Source organism: Bubalus kerabau, chromosome 6, assembly GCF_029407905.1.
Source record: "Bubalus kerabau isolate K-KA32 ecotype Philippines breed swamp buffalo chromosome 6, PCC_UOA_SB_1v2, whole genome shotgun sequence".
Classification (NCBI taxonomy): domain Eukaryota; kingdom Metazoa; phylum Chordata; class Mammalia; order Artiodactyla; family Bovidae; genus Bubalus; species Bubalus kerabau.
This window is the reverse complement of record NC_073629.1, coordinates 107,099,573-107,122,797: the sequence shown is the minus strand read 5'-3', so window position 1 is coordinate 107,122,797 and position 23,225 is coordinate 107,099,573. Positions and strand designations below refer to the sequence as shown.

The following is a 23,225-nucleotide window of genomic DNA, read 5'->3' as shown; positions in this document are numbered from 1 at the left end:
TGAAGTGATGGGACCGGATGCCATGATCTTCGTTTTCTGAATGTTGAGCTTTAAGCCAACTTTTTCACTCTCCTCTTTCACTTTCATCAAGAGGCTTTTTAGTTCCTCTTCACTTTCTGCCATAAGGGTGGTGTCATCTGCATATCTGAGGTTATTGATATTTCTCCCAGCAATCTTGATTCCAGCTTGTGTTTCTTCCAGTCCAGCGTTTCTCATGATGTACTCTGCATAGAAGTTAAATAAGCAGGGTGAGAATAAACAGCCTTGACGTACTCCTTGTCCTATTTGGAACCAGTCTGTTGTTCCATGTCCAGTTCTAACTGTTGCTTCCTGACCTGCATACAGATTTCTCAAGAGGCAGGTCAGGTGGTCTGTTATTCCCGTCTCTTTCGGAATTTTCCACAGTTTATTGTGATCCACACAGTCAAAGGCTTTGGCATAGTCAATAAAGCAGAAATAGATGTTTTTCTGGAACTCTCTTGCTTTTTCCATGATCCAGCGGATGTTGGCAATTTGATCTCTGGTTCCTCTGCCTTTTCTAAAACCAGCTTGAACATCAGGAAGTTCACGGTTCACGTATCATACATTAGTATTGTTTTTAAGTCAACAAATTTGTGGTAATTCAGCAAAAGGAATTCAGATCATTTTCTTTTGAAGTACCCAACCTGTCATAATCTTTGTAGGTTTTCTCCTTCTCCATTTCTGTTGATTTAACTTGATGAGGCCATCACTTTCCAAGCACTTAAAAAAGCCTCACTTTTTTGACTAGACATAACTACATCAGTTTTCCACAATCCCTTCCACACACTGCATGAAACCTTGCCTTTCACACAAGATTCACCATTTCACCCTGCAATCAGTGTGCACTCTATTTGCAGTGTACTGCCCTAGGCTACAGGCTGGCCAACTTTCTGTAAAGGGCTGGATAGTAAATATGTTAGGTGTCGTGGGACACATACAGTCTCTGCTGCATGTTCCTCCTCTTGTCCCCTCCCCCACCCCACAACCCTTTAAAAGTATACAAACCATTTAGCTCATAGGCCACACAAAAAACAGGCTGCAGAACAGATTTGGTCCATCGACTGTAGTTTTCTGACCTCTGATATAGATATAAAAACGTCAGGGAGAGGACTTCCCTGGGGGTCTAGTGGCTGGGACTCCACGTTCCCAGTGCAAGGGGCCTAGATTCAATCCCTGGTCAGGGAACTAGATCCTGCATGCTACAACTAAAATATCCCGCATACCCTGATGAAGACTGAAGATCCCAAATGCTGCAACTAAGATCCGGTGCGGCCAAATGATAAATGTTTTTTATAAAGGTCAGGGACAGACTGGCCCGATAAACATGGTTGATATTTTACACAAACGTTAAATGGAGAGAATTTCTGAATAATAATTAATTTTAAAAGTAGCCAGTCCCTAGTGAATACTTCCAAATAATGGCAATTTTTGCTTCCTCTATGACTTTGAAACTGTGGAAACTGGAAACATAATTTGTGCATCAGGGTCCCATGTACCATGAACTAGCACCAGATAACAGCTTCTGTGAAAAGCAAAGATTCTCTGCCATACTACAATAGCTACTCTGCATCTGCCAAAAGAAAAGCAGGAAAAAGTTGATGTCTGCAGTTGAACTTTTTTTTAAATTAATTTATTTTTTAATCGAAGGACAATTGCTTTACAGGATTTTGTTGTTTTCTGTCAAATATCAACATGAATCAGCCATCAGTGTACATATGTCCCTGCCTTCTTGAAACTCCCTCCCATCTCCTTTCCCATCCCACCCCTCTAGGTTGATAGAGAGCCCCTGTTTGAGCTCCCTGAGACATACAGCACACTCCCATTGGCCATCTATTTTACATATAGCAATGTAAGTTTCCATATTACTCTCTCCATACATCTCACCCTCTCCTCCCCTCTCCACCTCTGTTTCTATGTCTGTTTCTCCATTGCTGCCTTGCAAATAAATTCATCAGTACCATCTTTCTAGATTCTCTGTATATGCATTGCCGGTGCTGCTAAGTCGCTTCAGTCGTGTCTGACTCTGTGTGATCCCATAGACGGCAGCCCACCAGGCTCCCTCGTCCCTGGGATTCTGCAGGCAAGAACCCTGGAGTGGGTTGCCATTTCCTTCTCCAATGCATGAAAATGAAAAATGAAAGTGAAGGTGCTCAGTTGTGTCTGACTCTTCAGCGACCTCATGGACTGCAGCCCACCAGGCTCCTCCATCCATGGGATTTTCCAGGCAAGAGTACTGGAGTGGGGTGCCATTGCCTTCTCCGCTATTATATGCATTAGTAGATGATATTTATCTTTCTCTTTCTGACTTACTTTGCTCTGTATAATAGGCTCTAGGTTCATCCACCTCATTAGAACTGACTCAAATGCATTCCTTTTCATGGTTAATATTCCATTGTGTATATGTACCACGTCTTTATCCATTCATCTGTCAATGGACATCTACATTGCTTCCATGTTCTAGCTATTATAAATAGTGCTGCAGTGAAAATTGGGATACATGTGTCTTTTTCAATTTTGGTTTTCTCAGGGTATAGTTAGCACTCAAATAAAATCTCATTACCACAAGCGCTGGAAAGAAAGAGGCTCCTTTCCTTCCTACTACTTAGATTGTGTGTATTTAACAAAGAGCATGTACTAACTGCTTGTTAGAGCTGGTGGTATAAAGACACGTGCTTGGGTTATGGAGACAAGAATATACACAGGAACTATGTAGAAGCTCAGGGCTCTGCAGTACCTTGTCTTTCACATTCTGACTACACGATGGGGACTTTGAGCCAGGCCTGGTGGGCTTTCCTTCAACCAGAACTTCCTGTCTCCTTACAACTGTCATCACCAAGACCTTGTAGGGGGTTGGATCAGTTCAGTTCAGTTCAGTCACTCAGTCGTGATCCGACTCTTTGCGACCCCACGAATCGCAGCACACCAGGCCTCCCTGTCCATCACCAACACCCAGAGTTCACTCAGACTCACGTCCATCGAGTCAGTGATGCCAACCAGCCATCTCATCCTCTGTCATCCCCTTCTCCTCCTGCCCCCAATCCCTCCCAGCATCAGAGTCTTTTCCAATGAGTCAACTCTTCACATGAGGTGGCCAAAGTACTGGAGTTTCAGCTTTAGCATCATTCCTTCCAAAGAAATCCCAGGGCTGATCTCCTTCAGAATGGACTGGTTGGATCTCCTTGCAGTCCAAGGGACTCTCAAGAGGCTTCTCCAACACCACAGTTCAAAAGCATCAATTCTTCGGCGCTCAGCCTTCTTCACAGTCCAACTCTCACATCCATACATGACCACAGGAAAAACCATAGCCTTGACTAGACGGACCTTTGTTGGCAAAGTAATGTCTCTGCTTTTGAATATGCTACCTAGGTTGGTCATAACTTTCCTTCCAAGGAGTAAGCGTCTTTTAATTTCATGGCTGCAGTCACCATCTGCAGTGATTTTGGAGCCCCAAAAAATAAAGTCTGACACTGTTTCCACTGTTTCCCCATCTATTTCCCATGAAGTGATGGGACCGGATGCCATGATCTTCCTTTTCTGAATGTTGAGCTTTAAGCCAACTTTTTCACTCTCCTCTTTCACTTTCATCAAGAGGCTTTTTAGTTCCTCTTCACTTTCTGCCATGAGGGTGGTGTCATCTGCATATCTGAGGTTATTGATATTTCTCCCAGCAATCTTGATTCCAGCTTGTGTTTCTTCCAGCCCAGCGTTTCTCATGAGGTACTCTGCATATAAGTTAAATAAGCAGGGTGAGAATAAACAGCCTTGACGTACTCCTTGTCCTATTTGGAACCAGTCTGTTGTTCCATGTTCAGTTCTAACTGTTGCTCCCTGACCTGCATACAGATTTCTCAAGAGGCAGGTCAGGTGGTCTGGGATTCCCATCTCTTTCAGAATTTTCCACAGTTTATTGTGATCCACACAGTCAAAGGCTTTGGCATAGTCAACAAAGCAGAAATAGATGTTTTTCTGGAACGCTCTTGCTTTTTCCATGATCCAGCGGATGTTGGCAATTTGATCTCTGGTTCCTCTGCCTTCTCTAAAACCAGCTTGAACATCAGGAAGTTCACGGTTCACGTATTGCTGAAGCCTGGCTTGGAGAATTTTGAGCATTACTTTACTAGCATGTGAGATGAGTGCAATTGTGTGGTAGTTTGAGCATTCTTTGGCATTGCCTTTCTTTGGGATTGGAATGAAAACTTGCAAACCACTTCAGTATTCTTGCCTTGAGAACCCCATGAACAGTATGAAAAGGGGGTTGGATAGGTCCCCCAAAATTTCAGGTCTATCCAAACCTCAGGATGTAATCCTATTTAGAAACAGAGCTTTTAAAAATGTAATTAGTTGAGATCATACTGAATTAGGGTGGATCCTAATTCCAGTAACTAGTGTCCTTATAAGAAGAGAAAACGCAGAGATGCATGCAATGGAAAGGGCCATGTGGAGACAGGAGAAGAGACTGAAGTGATGCAGTTATAAGCCAAAAACTGCCGAGGACTCCTAAGAAGAGTCAAGGAAAGATTCTTCACAAGGACATGGCCCTGCCAATACGTTGATTTCAGACGTCTAGCCTCCAAGCTATGAGAATGAATTTTTGGTTTTTAAGCCACAAAGTTTGTAGTCATTTGTATGGCAGGCCCAGAAAATGGAGAGTAGCACCGTTTGTAACCAATGACAACAGTGACGCTAGTCAAATACTAACGAGGGACAATCGCTTATCTGCCAACTCAGATTCATCAAAAGCAAATCCTTGGTGCTTTTCTATAACAGCAGAATTGGGTGGTTAACATGTGGGTAATAGGAGGAAACATGCCATTTCCAGATGCCATTCAAAAACCGAAAATCTAATTTTTACATTTTTCTTGGCTTATTCAACAATGCTTCCAGAAATATTGAAGTCATTTTGTTTTAAATAAACATACTAGTGAACTAAGTTTTTAAACTTTGTGGTATTCAATTTCACCACTACAGAATTGAAACCATAAGTAACTTTTCAAGTATTTGGTCATCTTTATATACAAGACTTATGGAACATAGAAAAGTTGTTGATCTGTCAGTTATTCATTTTAATTGAGCATCAATTATGTATAGAGCTCCGACTTCACTACTGAGTTCAGTTCAGTTCAGTTGCTCAGTCGTGTCCGACTCTTTGCGACCCCATGAATCGCAGCACGCCAGGCCTCCCTGTCCATCACCAACTCCCAGAGTTCACTCAGACTCATGTCCATTGAGTCGGTGATGCCATCCGGCCATCTCATCCTCTGTCGTCCCCTTCTCCTCCTGCCCCCAATCCCTTCCAGCATCAGGGTCTTTTCCAATGAGTCAACTCTTCGCATGAGGTGGCCAAAGTACTGGAGTTTCAGCTTTAGCATCATTCCTTCCAAAGAAATCCCAGGGCTGATCTCCTTCAGAATGGACTGGTTGGATCTCCTTGCAGTCCAAGGGACCCTCAAGAGTCTTCTCCAACACCACAGTTCAAAAGCATCAATTCTTCGGCGCTCAGCTTTGTTCACAGTCCAACTCTCACATCCATACATGACCACTGGAAAAACCATAGCCTTGACTAGATGGACCTTTGTTGGCAAAGTAATGTCTCTGCTTTTCAACATGCTATCTAGGTTGGTCATAACTTTCCTTCCAAGGAGCAAGCGTCTTTTAATTTCATGGCTGCAGTCACCATCTGCAGTGATTTTGGAGCCCAAAAAATAAAGTCTGACACTGTTTCCACTGTTTCCCCATCTATTTCCCATGAAGTGATGGGACCGGATGCCATGATCTTCGTTTTCTGAATGTTGAGCTTTAAGCCAACTTTTTCACTCTCCTCTTTCATCAAGAGGCTTTTTAGTTCTTCACTTTCTGCCATAAGGGTGGTATTATCTGCATATCTGAAGTTATTGATATTTCTCCCAGCAGTCTTGATTCCAGCTTGTGCTTCTTCCAGCCCAGCGTTTCTCATGATGTACTCTGCATATAAGTTAAATAAGCAGGGTGACAATATACAGCCTTGACGTACTCCTTTCCCTTTTTGGAACCAGTCTGCTGTTCCATGTTCAGTTCTAACTGTTGCTTCCTGACCTGCATACAGATTTCTCAAGAGGCAGGTCAGGTATTCCCATCTCTTTCAGAATTTTCCAGTTTATTGTGATCCACACAGTCAAAGGGCTTTGGCATAGTCAATAAAGCAAAAATAGATGCTTTTCTGGAACTTTCTTGCTTTTTCAATGATCCAGCAGATGTTGGCAATTTGATCTCTGGTTCCTCTGCCTTTTCTAAAACCTGCTTGAACATCTGGAAGTTCACAGTTCACATACTGTTGAAGCCTGGCTTGGAGAATTTTGAGCATTACTTTAGTATCATGTGAGAAGAGTGCAATTGTGTGGTAGTTTGAGCATTCTTTGGGAGTGGCCATGAGGAGATACCCCATATCCAAGGTCAGGAGCTGCACTGGAGTGGTCATGAGATACCCCACACCCAAGGGCAAAGGATAAACCCCAGCAAGATGGTAGGAGGGGTGAATTTGCATTTAGAACCAAACCCCATTCCTGCTAGGGATGCTCAGAGAGCTCAAAAAAACCTTGTGCATACCAGGACCCAGGGACCCCACAGAGACAGATAGAACTGTGTTTGGGCATCTCTTGTGAAGGTACAGGTCAGCAGTGGACTTCCACAGGGACAGAGGCTCTGGGTGCAGCACACTTGGGTATGGCATAAGCCCTCTTGGAGGAGGTCGCCGTTAACCACACCATAGAGCTGCCACAACTTATACAGAACTAGGAAATAGACTCTTAGAGGGCACAAACAGAACCTTGTGTGCACTAGGACCCAGGAGAAAGGAGCAGTGACCCCAGAAGAGACTGACCCAGACTTGCCCGGGAGTCTCCAGCGGAGGCGCGTGGGTCACTGGTGGCCTGCTGCAGGGTTGGGGGCAGTGAGTGTAGCAGTGCATGCATGGGATCTTTTGAAGGAGGTCGCCATTATCTTCATTACCTCCACCATAGTTTGGCCCCAGGTAAGTAACAGGGAGGGAACACAGCCCTGCCCATCAACAGAAAATTGGATTAAAGGTTTACTGAGCATGGCCCCAGCCATCAGAACAAGACCCAGTTTCCCCCTCAGTCAGACTCTCCCATCAGGAAGCTTCCATAAGCCTCTTATCGTTCTCCATCAGAGGGCAGACAGACTGAATCTGACTACCACAATCACAGAAAACTAACCAATCTGATCACAAGAACCACAGCCTTGTCTAACTCAATGAAACTATGAGCCATGCCATGTAGGGCCACCCGAGACAGATGGGTCATGGAGAGTTCTGACAAAATGTGGTCCCCTGGAGAAGGGAATGGCAAACCACTTCAGTATTCTTGCCTTGAGAACCCCATGAACAGTATGAAAAGGCAAAAAGATAGGACACTGAAAGATGAACTCGCCACGTCAGTAGGTGGCCAAGATGCTACTGGAGATTAGTGGAGAAGTAACTCCAGAAAGAATGGAGACTGAGCCAAAGCAAAAACACCCAGTCGTGGATGTAACTAGTGAAAGAAGCAAGGTCCGATGCTGTAAAGAGCAATATTGCATAGGAACCTGGAATGTTAGGTCCATAAATCAAGGCAAGTTGAAAGTGGTCAAACAGGAGATGGCAAGAGTGAACGTCGACATTTTAGGAATCAGTGAACTAAAATGCACTGGATGGGTGAATTTAACTCTACTACTGCGTGCAAGAATCACTTAGAAGAAATGGAGCAGCCATCATAGTCAACACTAGAGTCCAAAATGCAGTACTTGGATGCAATCTCAAAAACAGAATGATCTGTTTGTTTCCAAGGGAAACCATTCATATCACAGTAATCCAAGTCTATGCCCCAAGCAGCAACACTGAAAAAGCTGAAGTTGAACCTATGAAGACCTACAAGACCTTCTAGAACTAACACCCCAAAAAGAAGTCTTTTTCATTATAGGGGACTGGAATTCAAAAGTAGAAGTCAAGAAATACCTGGAGTAACAGGCAAATTTGGCCTTGGAGAACAGAATGAAGCAGGGCAAGGGCTAATAGAAATTTGCAAAGAGAACGCACTGGTTATAGCAAATACCCTCTTCCAACAACAAAAGAGGACTCTACACATGGATATCACCAGCTGTCAACACCAAAATCAGATTATATTCTTTGCAGCCAAAAATGGAGAAGCTTTAAACAGTCAGCAAAAACAAGATGGGGAGTTGACTGTGGCTTAGATCATGAACTCCTTATTGCCAAATTCAGACTTAAAAGAAAGTAGGGAAAAACCACTAGACCACTCAGGTATGACCTAAATAAAGTCCCTTACAATTATACAGTGGAAGTGAGAAATAGATTCAAGGGATTAGATCTGATAGAGTGCCTGATGAACTATGAACAGAGGCTCGTGACACTGCACAGGAGACAGGGATCAAGCCCATCACTAAAAAAAGAAATGCAAAAAAGCAAAATGGCTGTCTGGGGAGGCCTTACAAATAGCTGTGAAAAGAAGCAAAAAGCAAAGGAGAAAAGGAAAGATATAAGCATCTGAATGCAGAGTTCCAAAGAATAGTAAGGAGAGATAAGAAAGCCTTCCTCAGTGATCAGTGTAAAGAAATAGAGGAAAACAATAGAATGGGAAAGACTAGAGATTTCTTCAAGAAAATTAGATACCAAGGGAACATTTCATGCAAAGATGGGCTCAATAAAGGACAGAAATGGTATGGACCTAACAGAAGCAGAAGATATTAAGAGGGGACAAGAATACACAGAAGAACTGTACAAAAAAGATCTTCATGACCCAGATAATCACAATGGTCTGATCCAGACATCCTGGAATGTGAAATCAAGTGGGTCTTAGGAAGCATCGCTATGAACAAAGCTAGTGGAGGTGATAGAATTCCAGTTGAGCTATTCCAAATCCTGAAAGATGATGCTGTGGAAGTGCTGCACTCAATATGCCAGCAAATTTGGAAAACTCAGCAGTGGCCACAGGACTGGAAAAGGTCAGTTTTCATTCCAATCCCAAAGACTTCTGTTTACATCCTTCCATAATAGAACACAAGGGGACAGTTCTACATACCTTGTTAACCCCAAACAATCTGCTCATAGAACTTCATTTGACCTTATTTACATCCAAAAGTTATTTTCAGCAAACACTGGAATTTACAGAAAACTATAGTCAGAGAAAAACAGAGTCAGTTTTATGGAGATTTTTTTCTTTATTGAGAAACTTAAGACTTGGGTACATCAAATAAAACCAATTTCTGGGGGGAAAAAAGCAAAACCCACAATAGAAAAAAAAGTTAACACTGTCTGGGCCACATCAGAACCCAGAGAATATATTCTTTAAATTGAAAAATTCTAGGTGCTTCATAATTGACCTTTTGATACAAAATGACCTATTAAATTTGCGATTGTGGTTCTTGGTGTTGAGGTCCATAGGACAAGCTAGGAAGTCTTCAAACCTTGAGCTGAATTCCATGAGGGTTTATTTGGCTTTTGAATCCTGAAAAGCAAAGCGCCAACACAATAAATACATAATCAAAAAAACCTCAGAGACTCACAGAAATCTCTTACAGAAACACTGCAGAGTAGGGTTTTTCAGCCTTGGTGCCCACTGACATTCTGGCCCAGATAATTCTGCTGGGGATATTCCTGTGTATCTTAGGCTATTTAGCTGCATCCCTGCCCACTACTCAATTAGATACCAGTAACACATTCCCAGTTGTGACAACCAAAATGTCTCATGTCCTCTGAGGAGGCACCCCTGGTTAAGAACCAGTGACTCTGTGGCTACTGGATGGAAAGCCCCACCTCTGACCTTTCCTGGGCATCCCTACTTCAACTCCAAATGACAGGGCTCAGGCTGTGAACAAGAGGGACAAGCCCTACCATCACTCCAGCCCTGGCCCTCACTGTGGGCTCTTTTCCCCTGCCTCTGCCCATGTTTATCTTTCAGGGGGATTTTCAGGAGTTAAAATCACTGCAGAAAAGAAAAATAGCCAAACATACGGTTCGTCCTTGTCTAAGAGGTAGCAGCAGCAACAGCGCCCACCTTCTGAGCAGCTTCTTTCTTGGCATGATGAGCCTGAAGGACCGCCACAGCCTCATCCACCTGTGAGCAATGTCCAGGTGGTCAGTGACATCTGAGGAGAGCTCCTCCGCCCCTCCCTGGAGCCAGGCCCCGTGGGGTGTCTCCTGGTGCTGACCACTTTCCCAGATCCCCACAACCCAGCAGTACTTAGGTCACAGGTGAGACACCAAGGAAGTGGTCATGGGGGTAGCAGACTCTTCTCTCTGCCACTCCTGGGTGTTCACGGCCGCCCCTCGTCCTCCTGAACCCAGTGAGCAGAGGCCAGAGGATCTGAGAACCTGCTCACCTTGGAGCGGAGAGACTCGGGGGACTCCAGCATGTGCAGCAGCTCTGAGTTGTCGATCTCCAGCAGCATCCCAGTTATCTTCCCAGCCAGGTTCGAGTGCATCGTCTGGATGAGTGGGAACAGACGTTCACCTGTGGGAAGGTATTCCATGAAAAACCTAGTGGAATCCCAGTAGACGATGGACGCTGGCGTCTAGGTCAGTAGTTCAGCCCCCTCCCACCCCCCACTTCTGCAAGCGCATGGGTCCCTCACCCAGCATCTGCTTCTGCTCCTGGGGGGGTGCTGCAGCCAGCATGGAGGCGGTCAGTGGCTCCTGCCCCTGCACGTGGACCGCAGGCTGGGGTGCCTGGGAACCAGGAGAGGCGGCAGGTTAACACACGCAAAGGACAGTGACAGCAGTCATGAGCCCAATTGCTCAAGTCTACCGAGTGAAAGAGGAGATGGACACAGCTGTCCTTGCTGTCGGGGAACTGACTTCAGTCTTGGCGGACTGAGAGGAAGAGAGTGGTGTGAGGAAAAAACCAACAACCAATTAAAATGGCACGCTACTCGAAGGGAAGGGAAATGATTACGAAAAACCTACAGTGCTAGGCAGTCATCTACCAAGTAATTTTAATTGACTCAAGGCCAGTGATCATAATTTACTGAAGGCATCGAAGCCTTGATAATAAACAAGGTCCTGTGAACACTGGTATGTGCAGTTGTCTGCTACAAGTTTTTCTTCAGGGGTGAATTCCAGTAGAAACTGGGCCAAAGGACAGAAATAGCAAAATGCTTATAACTGCATCCTGTACCTCCTTTACTGCACCACCTGTTTATTATACCAAATGCTTGAGGACCGTCAACTCACAATGTCAATACCAGTCACAGTCGTTTAAAAGAAGGACTTGTAGACAAAGTTCACATAGGGCCTCCTGGGAAATTTCCCACCTACAGCATGGAGCAGGAGGAAACAAGGCCCAGCAACACTCCCCCAAGCAAACTGCAGAGTTCTATCACAAGCTCCCTGTCTGACCTCCCTGAGGGGCCAGCTCGAGAGACAGCAGTTCCAGCTCAGAAACCCTGGGATCCGGGTCCAATTCCCCCAACCCACCCTAATACCTCTGAAGCCAAGCCTTTCATCTGTAAGATGTTCACCCCATTACCTTGCAGAGCAACTAAGGATCAACTCAGCCGCTGGATGTGAAAGTGAAATGGAAGCTCAGAGCTGCAAGAGCCCCTGCACATGGTGAGGAGGAGAGCAGAAAGCAGGCTTCTCCTCCGGGGCATTGCTGAGTCAACTCTCATCAGGAAGAACACCTGCAAGCCCCTTCTCTCCCACTAGAGTCCCCCACAGGACACAGCCCCCCGACACAGAGCAGGCATTTAATACCTAGTAAAGGAATCCAACCAAAGCAGCTTTGAAATCATGGGGAGAGAGGGGAAGCCCTTCTAGGGTTCTGTTTGGTAGACCTCACCTGCAGGGGCTGGATGGCCGGGTGAGGACTGCGGACGCTGGAGGCATATTTGTAAGGTGCAACAGCCCGAGGAGCAGCAGCAGCAACAGCGGCACGAGGCGCTAAGTTCTGCACAGCTGTGGGAACACCTTAGGAGAAGGACAAGTGAAATTAAAGCCCAACGGTCTGGGCAAAGACCCGTCAAATCCCATCTTTCCCCCTTCTCTGTGCATCCAATACCACCTCCAGACTGGCAGCTGTCAGTCAGCCCTTGCTGGGCGGCACCAGCCCCACCAAAGTCCATAGCCAAGCGGTCCGGGCACTCAGACCCTACAACAGACCAGCAAATGCACATCAGTGTTGGCGGCAGACGTCCAACTGGCCACGTCCCACGGAAGGAGCAATTCCAAAGCATGTTCACACAGCACACACGGGGCCACTAGCGCTACACTCGAGGAAAAGCCAACAGATAACATACAACTCTTGCCACCTCTTGGTTGGAATACAGGACATAAATCTGCAAAGAAGTGCCTTGAATCTCCCAACCCCACCCAAAGAACAGGCTGCCTCTGCAGTCATTCAGCTAACACATTTCTACACTTAAACTTTTTCACACAGAGTCACCGATGAGGCAAAGAATCTTAAAAGGAACCAACACTCAGAACACAGGTTGTTCTCCTGCTGCTCAAGTACCTACCTAAGCACACAGCTAAGATTACAGAACCAGGACCGGACAACACGGTGAGCCCAACGGACGGACCAACCCTGGGCAGAGCCTAGTCGTCCTGACTCCCTCCTCCCCGGGCCACACTTCAAGGCCAGTTTGCTCACCGACTCTCTGAGCGGTAGTAGGGAGGCCGCGAGAGGCCGGAGCATTACCAGTTGGAGCCAGATGGCGAAGAGCTGGACGAGGCCCAGACTGGCGTATAGCACTTGGCATTCCTTGGAAGCCTGGTGAAGAGACAAAAACCGCACCTCACTGGTGAACGACGTGGACCAGAACCTAGGTTGTACCCCAGAGCAGGCAGGGAGGGGAGGTGGGGGAGCCCAGGACAGGTACATCCTGGAGGATCAGACCACTGTTCCCCACCACCTACCTTGAGGTCTCCCACCTTGCTGCCAGCGTGGATTAGGCCTCATCTGTGCTAACTGGTTAGGTGTGTAATATGGTGGTCTTCCCTGAGCCTGGAAGAAAGAGCAACCAAGCCCTTTTACTTAAGGACCTGAAGCCACACTAGAGTAGTATCTCATCTCATCTCCGTATCGGGCTCTAGGCTGATTATTTGGGACAGAGGCACTCTCTATTCAAGGGTGTGGGTGAGGGGGCAGTCAGATAACAGGGACTCTTCTACTCTACCCCTGCCACTGTGTGTGCACGACCACAAGTAAGTCCTTCCTTGTTTTATCTGAAGGATCTTTACTCTGACATTCCAAAGCTCTAATATCCAAAAGTCCATCTCCCCCACCACTGTGGACTGTAGGACCAGGTGTTAGCAGGCAGGTTCCAAAGAGGCGTGAACAGACAGCAGACCCACCTGTGGAACTGCTGGCACAAAGTAGCCCCCAGCTGCAGGCTGGAACTGATTTAAGATGGCGTTGGCGGGCAGTGCCCTCATCCCGGCCACCCGCTGCATATATTGGTTGGTCAGGTGAGCCTTTCTCTCCTCCTTTCTCTGGGCCAGAGCGACATAAAGTGGCTTGGAGCCCACGATGCGTCCATTCATCTCCGTGACTGCTTTGGTTGCCTCTTCAGGGGATGAGAAGCAGACAAAGCCAAATCCTTTGCTTCTCCCATCCTCCAGCATCACCTACAAAAACGAGACCAGCCACTTAGGACAAAAGTGTCCGTGTGTTAAAACCTGGGCTCCCCACTCTGAGAGTTGCCAGGTCAAGTCAGGGCATCTCAGCCCAGTCCCATGATGGGCCCCAGACCAACTGAGTCACCAAAGGGAGAACCTAAGCATTTTGCTTTTTTAGATCCCCAAGTGACTGAAATTCCCAAATACTGTGAGATGCCTAATGGCTGAAGCAGGAACCCAAAGATGTTTTCTGAAACCCAGAGACATAGCTATCTCTGGGAACTCAGAGATCTGGACAGCAGCATCAAGCAATTTATCTGTAGAACTCATCTGCCTAAGACGTTGGTGAACTGAACTTCAGGAGTTGTAAAATCAACGTGTGCCACCCTCAATTCAATGGGAATAAACACAGCAGAACGACAACCAGCCAGGAGACAGAGCTGGATTCGAGCCCTGCTCTGTAATCTCTATGCTATACTGCTTAAAGAAAAAAAAAAAAAAAAAAGGCGTTTTTCTCGCCTAGCAGCTCATTTCTTGCTCTTCCCAGCCTCTCTCCTCAGAAGCACTGGGAGCAATGTGACCATGTGGGGTTGGATCATTAGCTCACAGCCTGGAAAATCTCCTAAAGAGGCGCCTGGGGAGTGAAGACATGTAACCACCCAACAGCTGTCTACCAACAAGGTGGACCAATAATGCATGTGAAAGTCCTATGACATCCTCATCTTGGAAATGACACCCAGGAAACTTCAAGACACAGCGCTTCTGTTCTCTTCTGGCAAATACCATCATGACTCCTGTGCTGGGCAGCTAGAAGAGACTATCTATCATTCGTTACACTACTAGAGGCCCATCAAGAGGGTGATAAGAGGGAGGGGGCGAGGAACTGAGGAAATTCCTGAAGGTGGCCTCTGGCCAACACCCTGCCACCACTGATAACGCTCCTGGGCTCTGAGTGACAAGCTAAGGGCAAGGGCAGGGTTGCCAAATCTTAACTGGCCCACTGGCCTCCCTTCTCATCACCTGAAGGACTCTGTGATGTGGGCTACACCTCTATGAAGTGGGAACAGAGTCCGTATGAGGCTCTGCCCCAAACTTTCTGGCGCCACCAGTTCTTACCACAAACGCAGAGCACTTAGGACATGTGGTGTGACATCCTCACCTAACCAGTATTCTCTTGCTCCTTATTTTTACAAGGGGGTTTGCACTTACTCCCCCTGGCTAACTCAGTTGATATAATTAACAAGGAAAATCAAGCAAATGCAAAACACAGAAAAACAAACTTTCTACTCTCCTCTCCTTACGAGACCCAATTCCAAAAATCCTCAAAACACCTCCGGTTTGAGAAGTGTGGCAGAGTTGTAGAGACAGGCCCCAAGACAAATGGATAACAGCCTGTCTGGATTTCCTCTGCTCATACTGTAGCACCATCTGTCCCCACACCAGCACGAAGCAGCAGAGAATGGGAAAGATTCAGGTGCTCTCGGGGCTGGAAGAGAGGGACTGAGTCAGGTTCACCTCCACATGCCAGTGCCTGGGAGACAGCACAACGTTAACCCAATGATCTGTCCTTCTCCAGAGCGTCTACTCAGATGGTAAGTGAAGCCAGGAGAAATTCCTAGGCCAATGTGGTAGCTACTCTCAGAAATGAACAAAATTTAGATCCTATCCCTTCAATGAAATAAATGCAATAGATTTCTACAGGATTATAACTTCTGTTTTCAATCCCCAAACCTCAGTATCAAATACCTTAGCACTGGTGATTGATCCAAAAGGAGAAAACTCTTTCCTTAACTTCTCGTCATCGATGGTGTCATCCAAGTTCTTAATGTAGAGATTCACCCCCTGAAGCAGAAAGATCTCTGTTACACATGCCCTGAAATTCTGGTTCTCAAAATTTGATCCCCAGACTCGTTAGAAATGCGAACTGTCAGGCAAGCACCTGCCACTGAGGTAGAAGCTGTGCGCCCAGCTCCATGTCCTCCCAAGCTCTGCTGGGGACTCGGATGCAGGATCAAAGCTGAGAAGGACCACCTGAAGACTCGGCGGGACCATCAATGCAGTCCCAGCCTTCCTCACAGCTGCAGGCTCGCCACCGACCCCAGCGGGGCTCGCCTCACCACCATTCCAGACAAATGGCTATCATTTAAGTACACAGAACAGAGTCCCTAAACAAATAATTTAAATCTTTGTCCCTGTCCTAGAATTGCTGCTATATCTGGTAGGTATATCCTTTTAAACCTGATGATCTTGGGAGAAATCAGAAGAGCAAACTCATGGTCCCCAAAGAGAAAGCCTACCAATCAAAGGGTGCTTTTGTCAATACTTTGAGGTACATCCTTGCTGGTAGGCTGGGCTGAGACCACCTCTCACCTGATAGCGACTAATCCTCTCCTGCTTCAGCTGTTCAAATTTTCGCTTTAACTCAGCCTGCCGCTCCACTTTCTTTTGTGCACGGCCAACGAAAATGACCTTCCCAGTGATTTCTTTTCCATTCATCTCTTCCACAGCCTGAAGAGGAAATACATGACTTTAAACCAAGATGCAGAGGCAGGGGCCTTGCTCTGTAGGTATGTTAAATCCCACCAAATATTCTGAGAGAAAGAAATCTTCCCTATAGGGCTAAAAACTAATTTCCCTCTGAAGTCAGCTAAGCCAATCCAAACCTTCTCATCAGTAAAATAGGGTTAATATTTAAATAGGTCATTGGTCGAGATAATACAGTGAAAAAATCGTACAGCTGTATAAAAACAAGCATAGCAGACACGAGCCTAGGCTGATAATTTGGCTGTCACTACATTTCTTGGGTTCTTTCGAGGATACTGAGTGATACTGAGTGTTGAGGGCCTAGCTCAACGCTTTCCCCAGAAGTGGCTACTGCTCCCAGGTCGGCAACTCTGGGCTCTTGGTTCCCTCACCTACACGTGGGAACACACCCCTGCCTTATACTTTCAACCTATAGGCCTGAAGAGCTGAGGTGACAGGCACATGCCAAATGCTTTGAAAAGTTATGTGAAATGCCTCGGGAAGATAACTCCAGAGCACAGAGACTGCACATAACTGCTAGATTCTCAGGGAATGCCATCTCCACCCTATGTGATGGTAAGACCCTGCCCACACGCTGGGGCCACTCCCTACAAATTTTCCCCAACCCTCATATTACTCTCACCTTATTGGCATCCTCGTGTTTTTCGTAACTCACAAAGCCAAAGCCTTTGGATTTCCCACTGGGATCTCTCATCACCTTGACACTTAGGGTCTTACCTATTGCCAAAGGACAGAACTATTAGTCACAGCATCTCCACCACAGCTCAGAGAGGCTTCTTTGGGAGCTCACTTGACGCTCCTGCTGAGGCCAGAAGGACTCAAGAGGCACCATGCCTGGCCTTCTAATTCTGACCAAGCTGCTGAGATGGTCTTGGGAATGGGACAGAGTAGGATGAAGCCAAGAGCTGAGGCCTGGGCTCTATTCCTATCTACCCTGTGGCCTTTGTCATTAAGGCATTTTACTTCTGGGTCTAGATGCCCTCATCTCTTAAGTAAAAAGATGAATTCCAGGTCTGGTGGGACACAGGCGGGCAAGGGACCCTGACTTACCAAACTGGCTAAATAGCTCTTTCAGATTCTCATCATCAACCTCTTCCCCAAAGTTTTTGATGTAAACATTGGTGAATTCCTTGGCTTTGGCTCCAAGTTCGGCTTCCCGCTCTTTTCGAGACTTGAATCTGCCCACAAACCTATAAAGAAACCATGAAAAATACTGATCACTCAGAGGAACAAAACATGATTTCCAGGGGCCCAAAGGAATGCAGATTAAAGGCTGACAGGAGAGGTTAAAACATGAGTCCCCCTCCAACCACCAAGAGAGCAAGCTCAGAGATGCCCCAACTCCCCAGCAGAAAGAGAAAGAGGCGGGACTCTCCTTCAAGGATCAGCCCCAGGGCTCCTGGCTCAGGCCAGGGCCCCTCCTACCACATCACACTGCCTTCGTGAAGAAACCTGATGACCATGTTTTTAAAACGTTCATTTCTGTACATCTATGTAAATGCATAGAAAAGGTCTGGAAGGATACAAACCAAACTGTTAACAGTGGTTAATCCTAGGAATGAGATTGTTGGAGTGAACCAAGAGGCAGCCTTTGTTTTTCACTGTATTCGTTTCGGTGCTGCTTACAGTTAACTGGAAAAGGTACCTTTACATTAAAAATCTTTTAGATTTCTTTCTAGTGATACCTTTAGAAGATCTGACCACTGAGGCAACCCAGTCCCTGGTCCGTTCAATAACACAATGGACAGAAAAGAATTTTGCTTGTCATAACTAAGATTTACTGTATGGTCCCTTCTCTCTCTGTGTGACTTAACTAAGATCACCATCTCTCCACTCTAAAGTAACCACACAAAAGCAACACGGTCTATTATGAACAGCCTTCTGCACCGGGATGAGATTTTTCACTGTTAAAGTGCTACTGTGGAGCCAGCCTGGTATTTTGAAGGCCACTGACTCATAAGTTAGCCAAGTGGAGGGAACAATTTGGCATCAACTCCTAGCGAGTGACCCCACGGACAGACCTGAGTCATGGAATGTCAAGGTCACATGGCTAGTACACAGCTTCTGGTCAGTCCAGGGCCCTCTCCACTCTGCTGCTGGCCAAGACCCCTGCTCAGAGTGGGCTCAAGAGCTGCCTTCCAGCCAGCCCCTGTTGCCAATGCTCACAAAACCCACAGACGGATGCTTCTAAGGGAGAGGCGGCAGGCAGGCCATGGCTTGGGCTGGAAGCCCACCTTGGCGAGTCAAAAGGGCTGCCATGGCTCAGGCAGGGAGACTCACCAGCCCTGGAGTGGAGAGGTAGGAGCAGGCCACACTTGGGCCGAGAGAACCAGTAGCCGCCTTGTGTGTGCCAGTTTATACCGAGGTGGGGCCACGGCTGGCTCATGCGATGGCTGTTGCTCCGGACTGGGACACTCACACTTTGCGGTCATTGAGGAGCATGCCGTTCATCTTCTCGATGGCCTTGTCGGCAGCCTCCTGGGTCTCGAAGTGGACAAAGGCATAACCCTTAGAGCCGTTCTCATCACACACCACCTGTCAAAGATAAGGCGAGCCACTTCAGCACCACTGCCCAGCTCCAAGAACTCGAGAGCCGTGTGGGCTCCTGAGTCTGAGAGGCCTCTAGCCCATCCATGGTCAAAAGGAAGGAGATTACAGCAGGTACCTAGTGATGCTCCACTTACAAATGGTAGCCACCATTAGGCTGCGTTCTATTCCAAAAGTTTTATTTCATTAAAAAAATATTTTGACATCTGGGTACAAAACCACAAGGTTACAGAAAGACAAACCATTTTCCAAGCCCACAACAGAATTTCAGTCTAGTGTGGAGTCAGCTATGCAAACCACCACCACACAAGTTGCACAAAATGCCCCCACAGAAACAGGTGCATGGAGAAGGAAGAGGGTGAATTCATGCTTCTAAAATGACTAAGTACAGCTTCCTGGAGACCAGGCATTGCTCGGGTACTTGCCACCCTCCCCTCCAAGAGAACCTTTTGATGCCTTCCAAAGTTAGGAAACAGGAAGGATATTTCAGGCAAAGGGAAGAATAAACAAAGACAAGAAAGCACCTGCTGGTTTATGCTGGGCTGTGGCACTGAGATTATCTACAGGGAACTTTTAGACTTCTGAGCCATTTCCAGCATTTTGAAAATTATCATACCCGGCCACCCAATTCCAAGGCAATTCCCCACTTAATATTTGTTTTTATGATTCAGTTAATTATTCTGCTGGAAATTATTTAATCACTGTTTACCTTGCAGGACAGAATGTTCCCAAAAGCAGAAAAAGTATCATAAAGTGCCTTGTTATCTATAGATTTGTCCAGGTTCTTGATAAAGACGTTTCCCACACCAGATTTTCTCAGAGACGGATCCCTCTGAGACCACATGATCCGGATCGGCTTTCCCTTAATTACATCAAAGTTCATGGTGTCCAAGGCCCGCTCAGCTGCAAAACAGAAACACGTTCCCGTCAAGGATATAAAACGCTACCTTGCGTACTTAAATGATTGTCACCATCCCAGGAACAGATAGCTCCAGGACTTTTCAAGGTAAGCACTCTGATACAGGGAATTCTATTAAAATTAAACGACATCCGCCTCCTCTGGCCTGCAACACTACTGAGGACAGTTCTAGCAAATCGTCCTCCTGCACGGCAGAAGTCTCAGTGCCTCTGGTCTAAGGCAGTTAGGCAAGATAATCTAAATGCATTTATGGCACCAGGATCAAATGATAACACCTTACATTTGACAGAGACTTTGCAGCCTATGCAGCCTACTACCCACAGGGAGGGAGATGGAAGAGGTGAAATGATCCATGTTATCAAATGGACAAACTTATGATCAGGATGGCTAAACAGTATAGCTAACTACAGATTAAGAAACTAATGGCCGACTTTCTGACTATTTTTCAGTAACATATTGCATCAGCGTTATCAACTAGCTGTCACTTAGTTTATAACTCGTCTATTGGACGAATGACTAAAAAATCCTGTGAACAATCAACTGGGGAAAATGTGCTATCTCTGAATTCAGCCCAGTTTCCTGTATTTTTAATTTCTGGGAAAATTCAGACAAAACCCCTTAATTATCAAAACGATGGTCACACATGGAAACATCCTTTGTATTATCAGAATGAGCAGGATGAAACCGCAACACCTCACTAAGTTGCCAGCACACGCAGGCCCTACACCTGGTGGTTTCTAGGCTATCAAGCCTCCATCTGAGTTCCAGGGAATTCCAGGAATTCCAGATGTCCCAGTGCCCAATCAAGTTCTCAACCCAGTGCTCTGGGATGTTCCTTCACTTCTCAACCAAATCTAGGTATACACCATCTGTCAGCAGAACACTTCTCTTCACTGGCAGTAAACGATTCAGACCCACTTTTCCTGACTTATGCACTGACATCCCCCAGAATCTCCTCCTCCACGAAGGGATGGGGGTAGGGGGTGTTACCTCTGCCTCAAGGCACCATCTCACTTAAAACAGGGACAAGATCCCTAACTCTGCCCCTCCACAAGCTCATCTGTCCAGTCAGCCAGCAGAGGAGCTCCTTTTCAGTACTTCCAACCACCTTTCCCACTGTTCTCAGCTAGATTCGTTCAGTATGAGGGAAGGTGGTCAGGGAAAGGGAAGACAGCAGGTCCAAGTCAGCAAATGTCCAGGACAGAAGGGCTCGCTTGTGAGGACTCGGATCCACAGCCTGCGACCCCAAACTGTGCTTCACGAATTAGCAAGGAAGAAGCCCATTTCAACACGGCTCCTGTCTATTTCCAGACGGCACTGCACAAGGCAAGTCGGCTTAGTCTGACAAATCTGGCTGCACTTATTTATAGCAGGGAGAGGTCCTGCAGAGGTATGTGTTGGCAGACACACTAACCAATGGCTTGTGCTACTATCTCTAAGTGACAGGACTTTTGTTCAGAAGAGTCAAGGAGGCTGACAAGAGCCAATGGGCCCACTACTCCCCCCTAAAAAGGCCACACTCAGCTACTTCCTTGTGCCCTGTGGCCAGAAAAACCCCAGAGCCCACTGAACTGACCGGAGCAGTGCTCGGTCTCTCAGGTCCACTTCTCTGGTCTCAGCTGCATCCTGGGCAAGTGACATTCTGTGGGTTTCACGGACAGTGGACCAAGTGGGGGCAAAAATAGGGACCTGGAGATCCTCTGCCACAGGATGGCTTGTTTCTCCCAGTAATGGTCTGTCTCTACAGTTGTTCTCTTCCGTTCTGGAGTCACGTGCAGCCCCCGATTAGGTTTCTTCTGGCCTCACTCAGGCCAGGCCTGCAGCATACCTCAACATGCTCCAGCCCCCCAGTCAGGGCTGGCAGAGCACTGCACCCACAGTCCCAGCTTCCACAGCCTCCAACCTTCCGCACTTCCTTTTCCTCTTCGGAAGTCCTATCTTTTTCAGATGAGATGAAGTGAAAGGGTTTTTGACAAGTGTAAAGCACTGTCCACAGGTGAGGTGATAATCCCCAACAGCTTAGCGGATTTCCAAGGGGCACCTCCCTGACTACCTGCGCAACCTGCTCCAAAGCCCAGGGAGCTGGCCTGGCACCACACTCTCCTGGTGCTAACACAGGTGCATGCTCAAGTTCAACACACAGAATTGTTCCCCTGCTTCCGACCTGCCCTGAAAGATCCATCAGCACAAAACCAAAGACTCTTAAGCTCAGGGTCAAGTGAGGGGAGGGGACAGCAGTTTTGCCATGTAAAATTTTGGAAGAAATTGTGTTTTAATCATCCTACCTTTTCCTCAAGCCTGCGAGGGGCCAGAGCCGGCGGCCAAGGCTCTAACAGAGCAGACCCCCCCAACCCCCACACGGAATGACAGCAACTTCCTTCTGGTCCTCCTTGGGCTCCAACACCCCCTCCTCCCACCACTGATTAGCCCAAGGTCACCCAGTTAGCAAGTGGTGGAAGCAAGACTGAAACTCCAGTCATCTGATGCCAGGACCCCGGGTTCTCAACCCCTGCATCCAGTCCCCCACTACGGCTTCTGTGCGCTGTGGCAATGCCCCCTCCCCGGGGGTGGGGACCCGCTTGGAGAAGGACCCCCAGGGTCTCCTGGGAGACCACAGGTTTGTGGCCACAGCTTGTACTCACCGTCAGCCGGCTGCTGGAAGTTGACGTAGGCATAACCCAGGGAGCGGCGGGTGATCATATCGCGGCAGACCCGGATGGACAGCACAGGCCCCGCAGGACTGAACTTTTCGTACAGCATGGCCTCGGTGACGTCCGAGTGCAGGTCACCCACGTACAGGGAGGCCATGGGGTAGCTGCTGGCCGCAGCGTTCATCTCCCCAGCCCCCACCACCCCGAGCCCCGCCAGGAGGACTTCTTAAGAGGGACCGCACAGGACAAAGGGGGCTCCGCTCGGAGCCGTGGCCCACGCCGCGGCTCACAGGTGGCAGTGAAGCTCGGAGAAGCTGGGAGTCGGCTCCGAGGGCCGGAGAGGAGTTCGGGGACGGCTCGGACGAGACTGCCAAACCGCAGACAAAAGGCTCTCAAAAACAATATGGCCCTCCCTGGGAGTTTTTAATTTTTCAGCTGTCCTGGTCCGAAGCTCCCAATTTCAAAAAAAAGGAAAAAAATTAAAACGGGGACTCCCCTCCGAATGACAAAAAAATTTCCAGAGGCAACCCAGCGGTGCCCAAGGCGGCCTCCGGGACGCGCGTTTCTCTATAAATATAGGCCTCGGGCTCCCGGCGGTTTAAGATTACAGCAGCCCGGGGAAGAGGGAAACCAAATATTTGTCGGTGCCGACTCGGCAAGCCCCGGGCGGCCCGAGCGCGCAGCCGCCTCCCACGCCGGGCCGGCGAAGGGCAGCGCGGACACGTGGTGCGGGGAGGCCGGCGCGCGGGGGGCGAGGGCGGCGGGCGCGGGGCTGCCACGCGGCGCAACCGGGCGGCGGCGCGTGGACGCGGGCGCGCGGGCGGCTCACCACCGGACCGACGGACGGGGACCGACAGACGCCCAGGTGCGGCGGCGGCGGGCAGGCCGGAAGCGTGCGAAAGTGACTTCCCCGCGGTTTCTCCGAAGAGGATTCGTT

The 23,225-nt window shown here is 47.7% G+C and overlaps 1 protein-coding gene and 1 non-coding gene across 11 annotated transcripts; both read right to left on the bottom strand.

Moving 5' to 3' along the window:
- Nucleotides 1-9,209: 9,209 nt before the first annotated feature.
- Nucleotides 9,210-22,513, bottom strand: PABPC4 (poly(A) binding protein cytoplasmic 4). 10 transcript variants are annotated; one of them, XM_055586305.1, is made up of 16 exons: nucleotides 22,280-22,513; nucleotides 19,428-19,621; nucleotides 18,591-18,706; nucleotides 17,222-17,361; nucleotides 16,794-16,888; nucleotides 15,998-16,135; nucleotides 15,374-15,469; nucleotides 13,364-13,636; nucleotides 12,926-13,013; nucleotides 12,660-12,779; nucleotides 12,072-12,158; nucleotides 11,850-11,977; nucleotides 10,645-10,738; nucleotides 10,393-10,523; nucleotides 10,025-10,127; nucleotides 9,210-9,518 (listed from the first exon to the last, which is right to left on the bottom strand). In XM_055586305.1, the coding sequence occupies exons 1-15, from the start codon at nucleotides 22,470-22,472 to the stop codon at nucleotides 10,038-10,040; spliced, it is 1,983 nt and encodes a 660-aa protein (XP_055442280.1). In that variant the 5' UTR covers nucleotides 22,473-22,513; the 3' UTR covers nucleotides 9,210-9,518; nucleotides 10,025-10,037. The 10 variants fall into 10 exon arrangements, 8 of the variants coding, with proteins under 8 accessions (XP_055442280.1, XP_055442281.1, XP_055442283.1 ...); XM_055586306.1 differs by having other exon boundaries at nucleotides 10,068-10,127; XM_055586308.1 differs by having other exon boundaries at nucleotides 12,708-12,779.
- On the bottom strand, nucleotides 14,971-15,105 carry LOC129656700 (small nucleolar RNA SNORA55). The gene has a single exon (XR_008716490.1). It is a non-coding gene; the product is annotated as a small nucleolar RNA SNORA55 (small nucleolar RNA).
- Nucleotides 22,514-23,225: the final 712 nt, after the last annotated feature.

What these genes read in the sequence shown, in the direction of transcription:
- PABPC4 (XM_055586305.1), bottom strand. Translation starts at nt 22,472, where the DNA reads ATGAACGCTGCGGCCAGCAGCTACCCCATGGCCTCCCTGTACGTGGGT. An exon ending in CTTCCAGCAGCCGGCTGACG is followed by an intron (nt 19,622 to 22,279) that starts GTGAGTACAAGC and finishes TCTGTTTTGCAG; the next exon opens with CTGAGCGGGCCTTGGACACC. An exon ending in CTCCTCAATGACCGCAAAGT is followed by an intron (nt 17,362 to 18,590) that starts GTGAGTGTCCCA and finishes GTTTCTTTATAG; the next exon opens with GTTTGTGGGCAGATTCAAGT.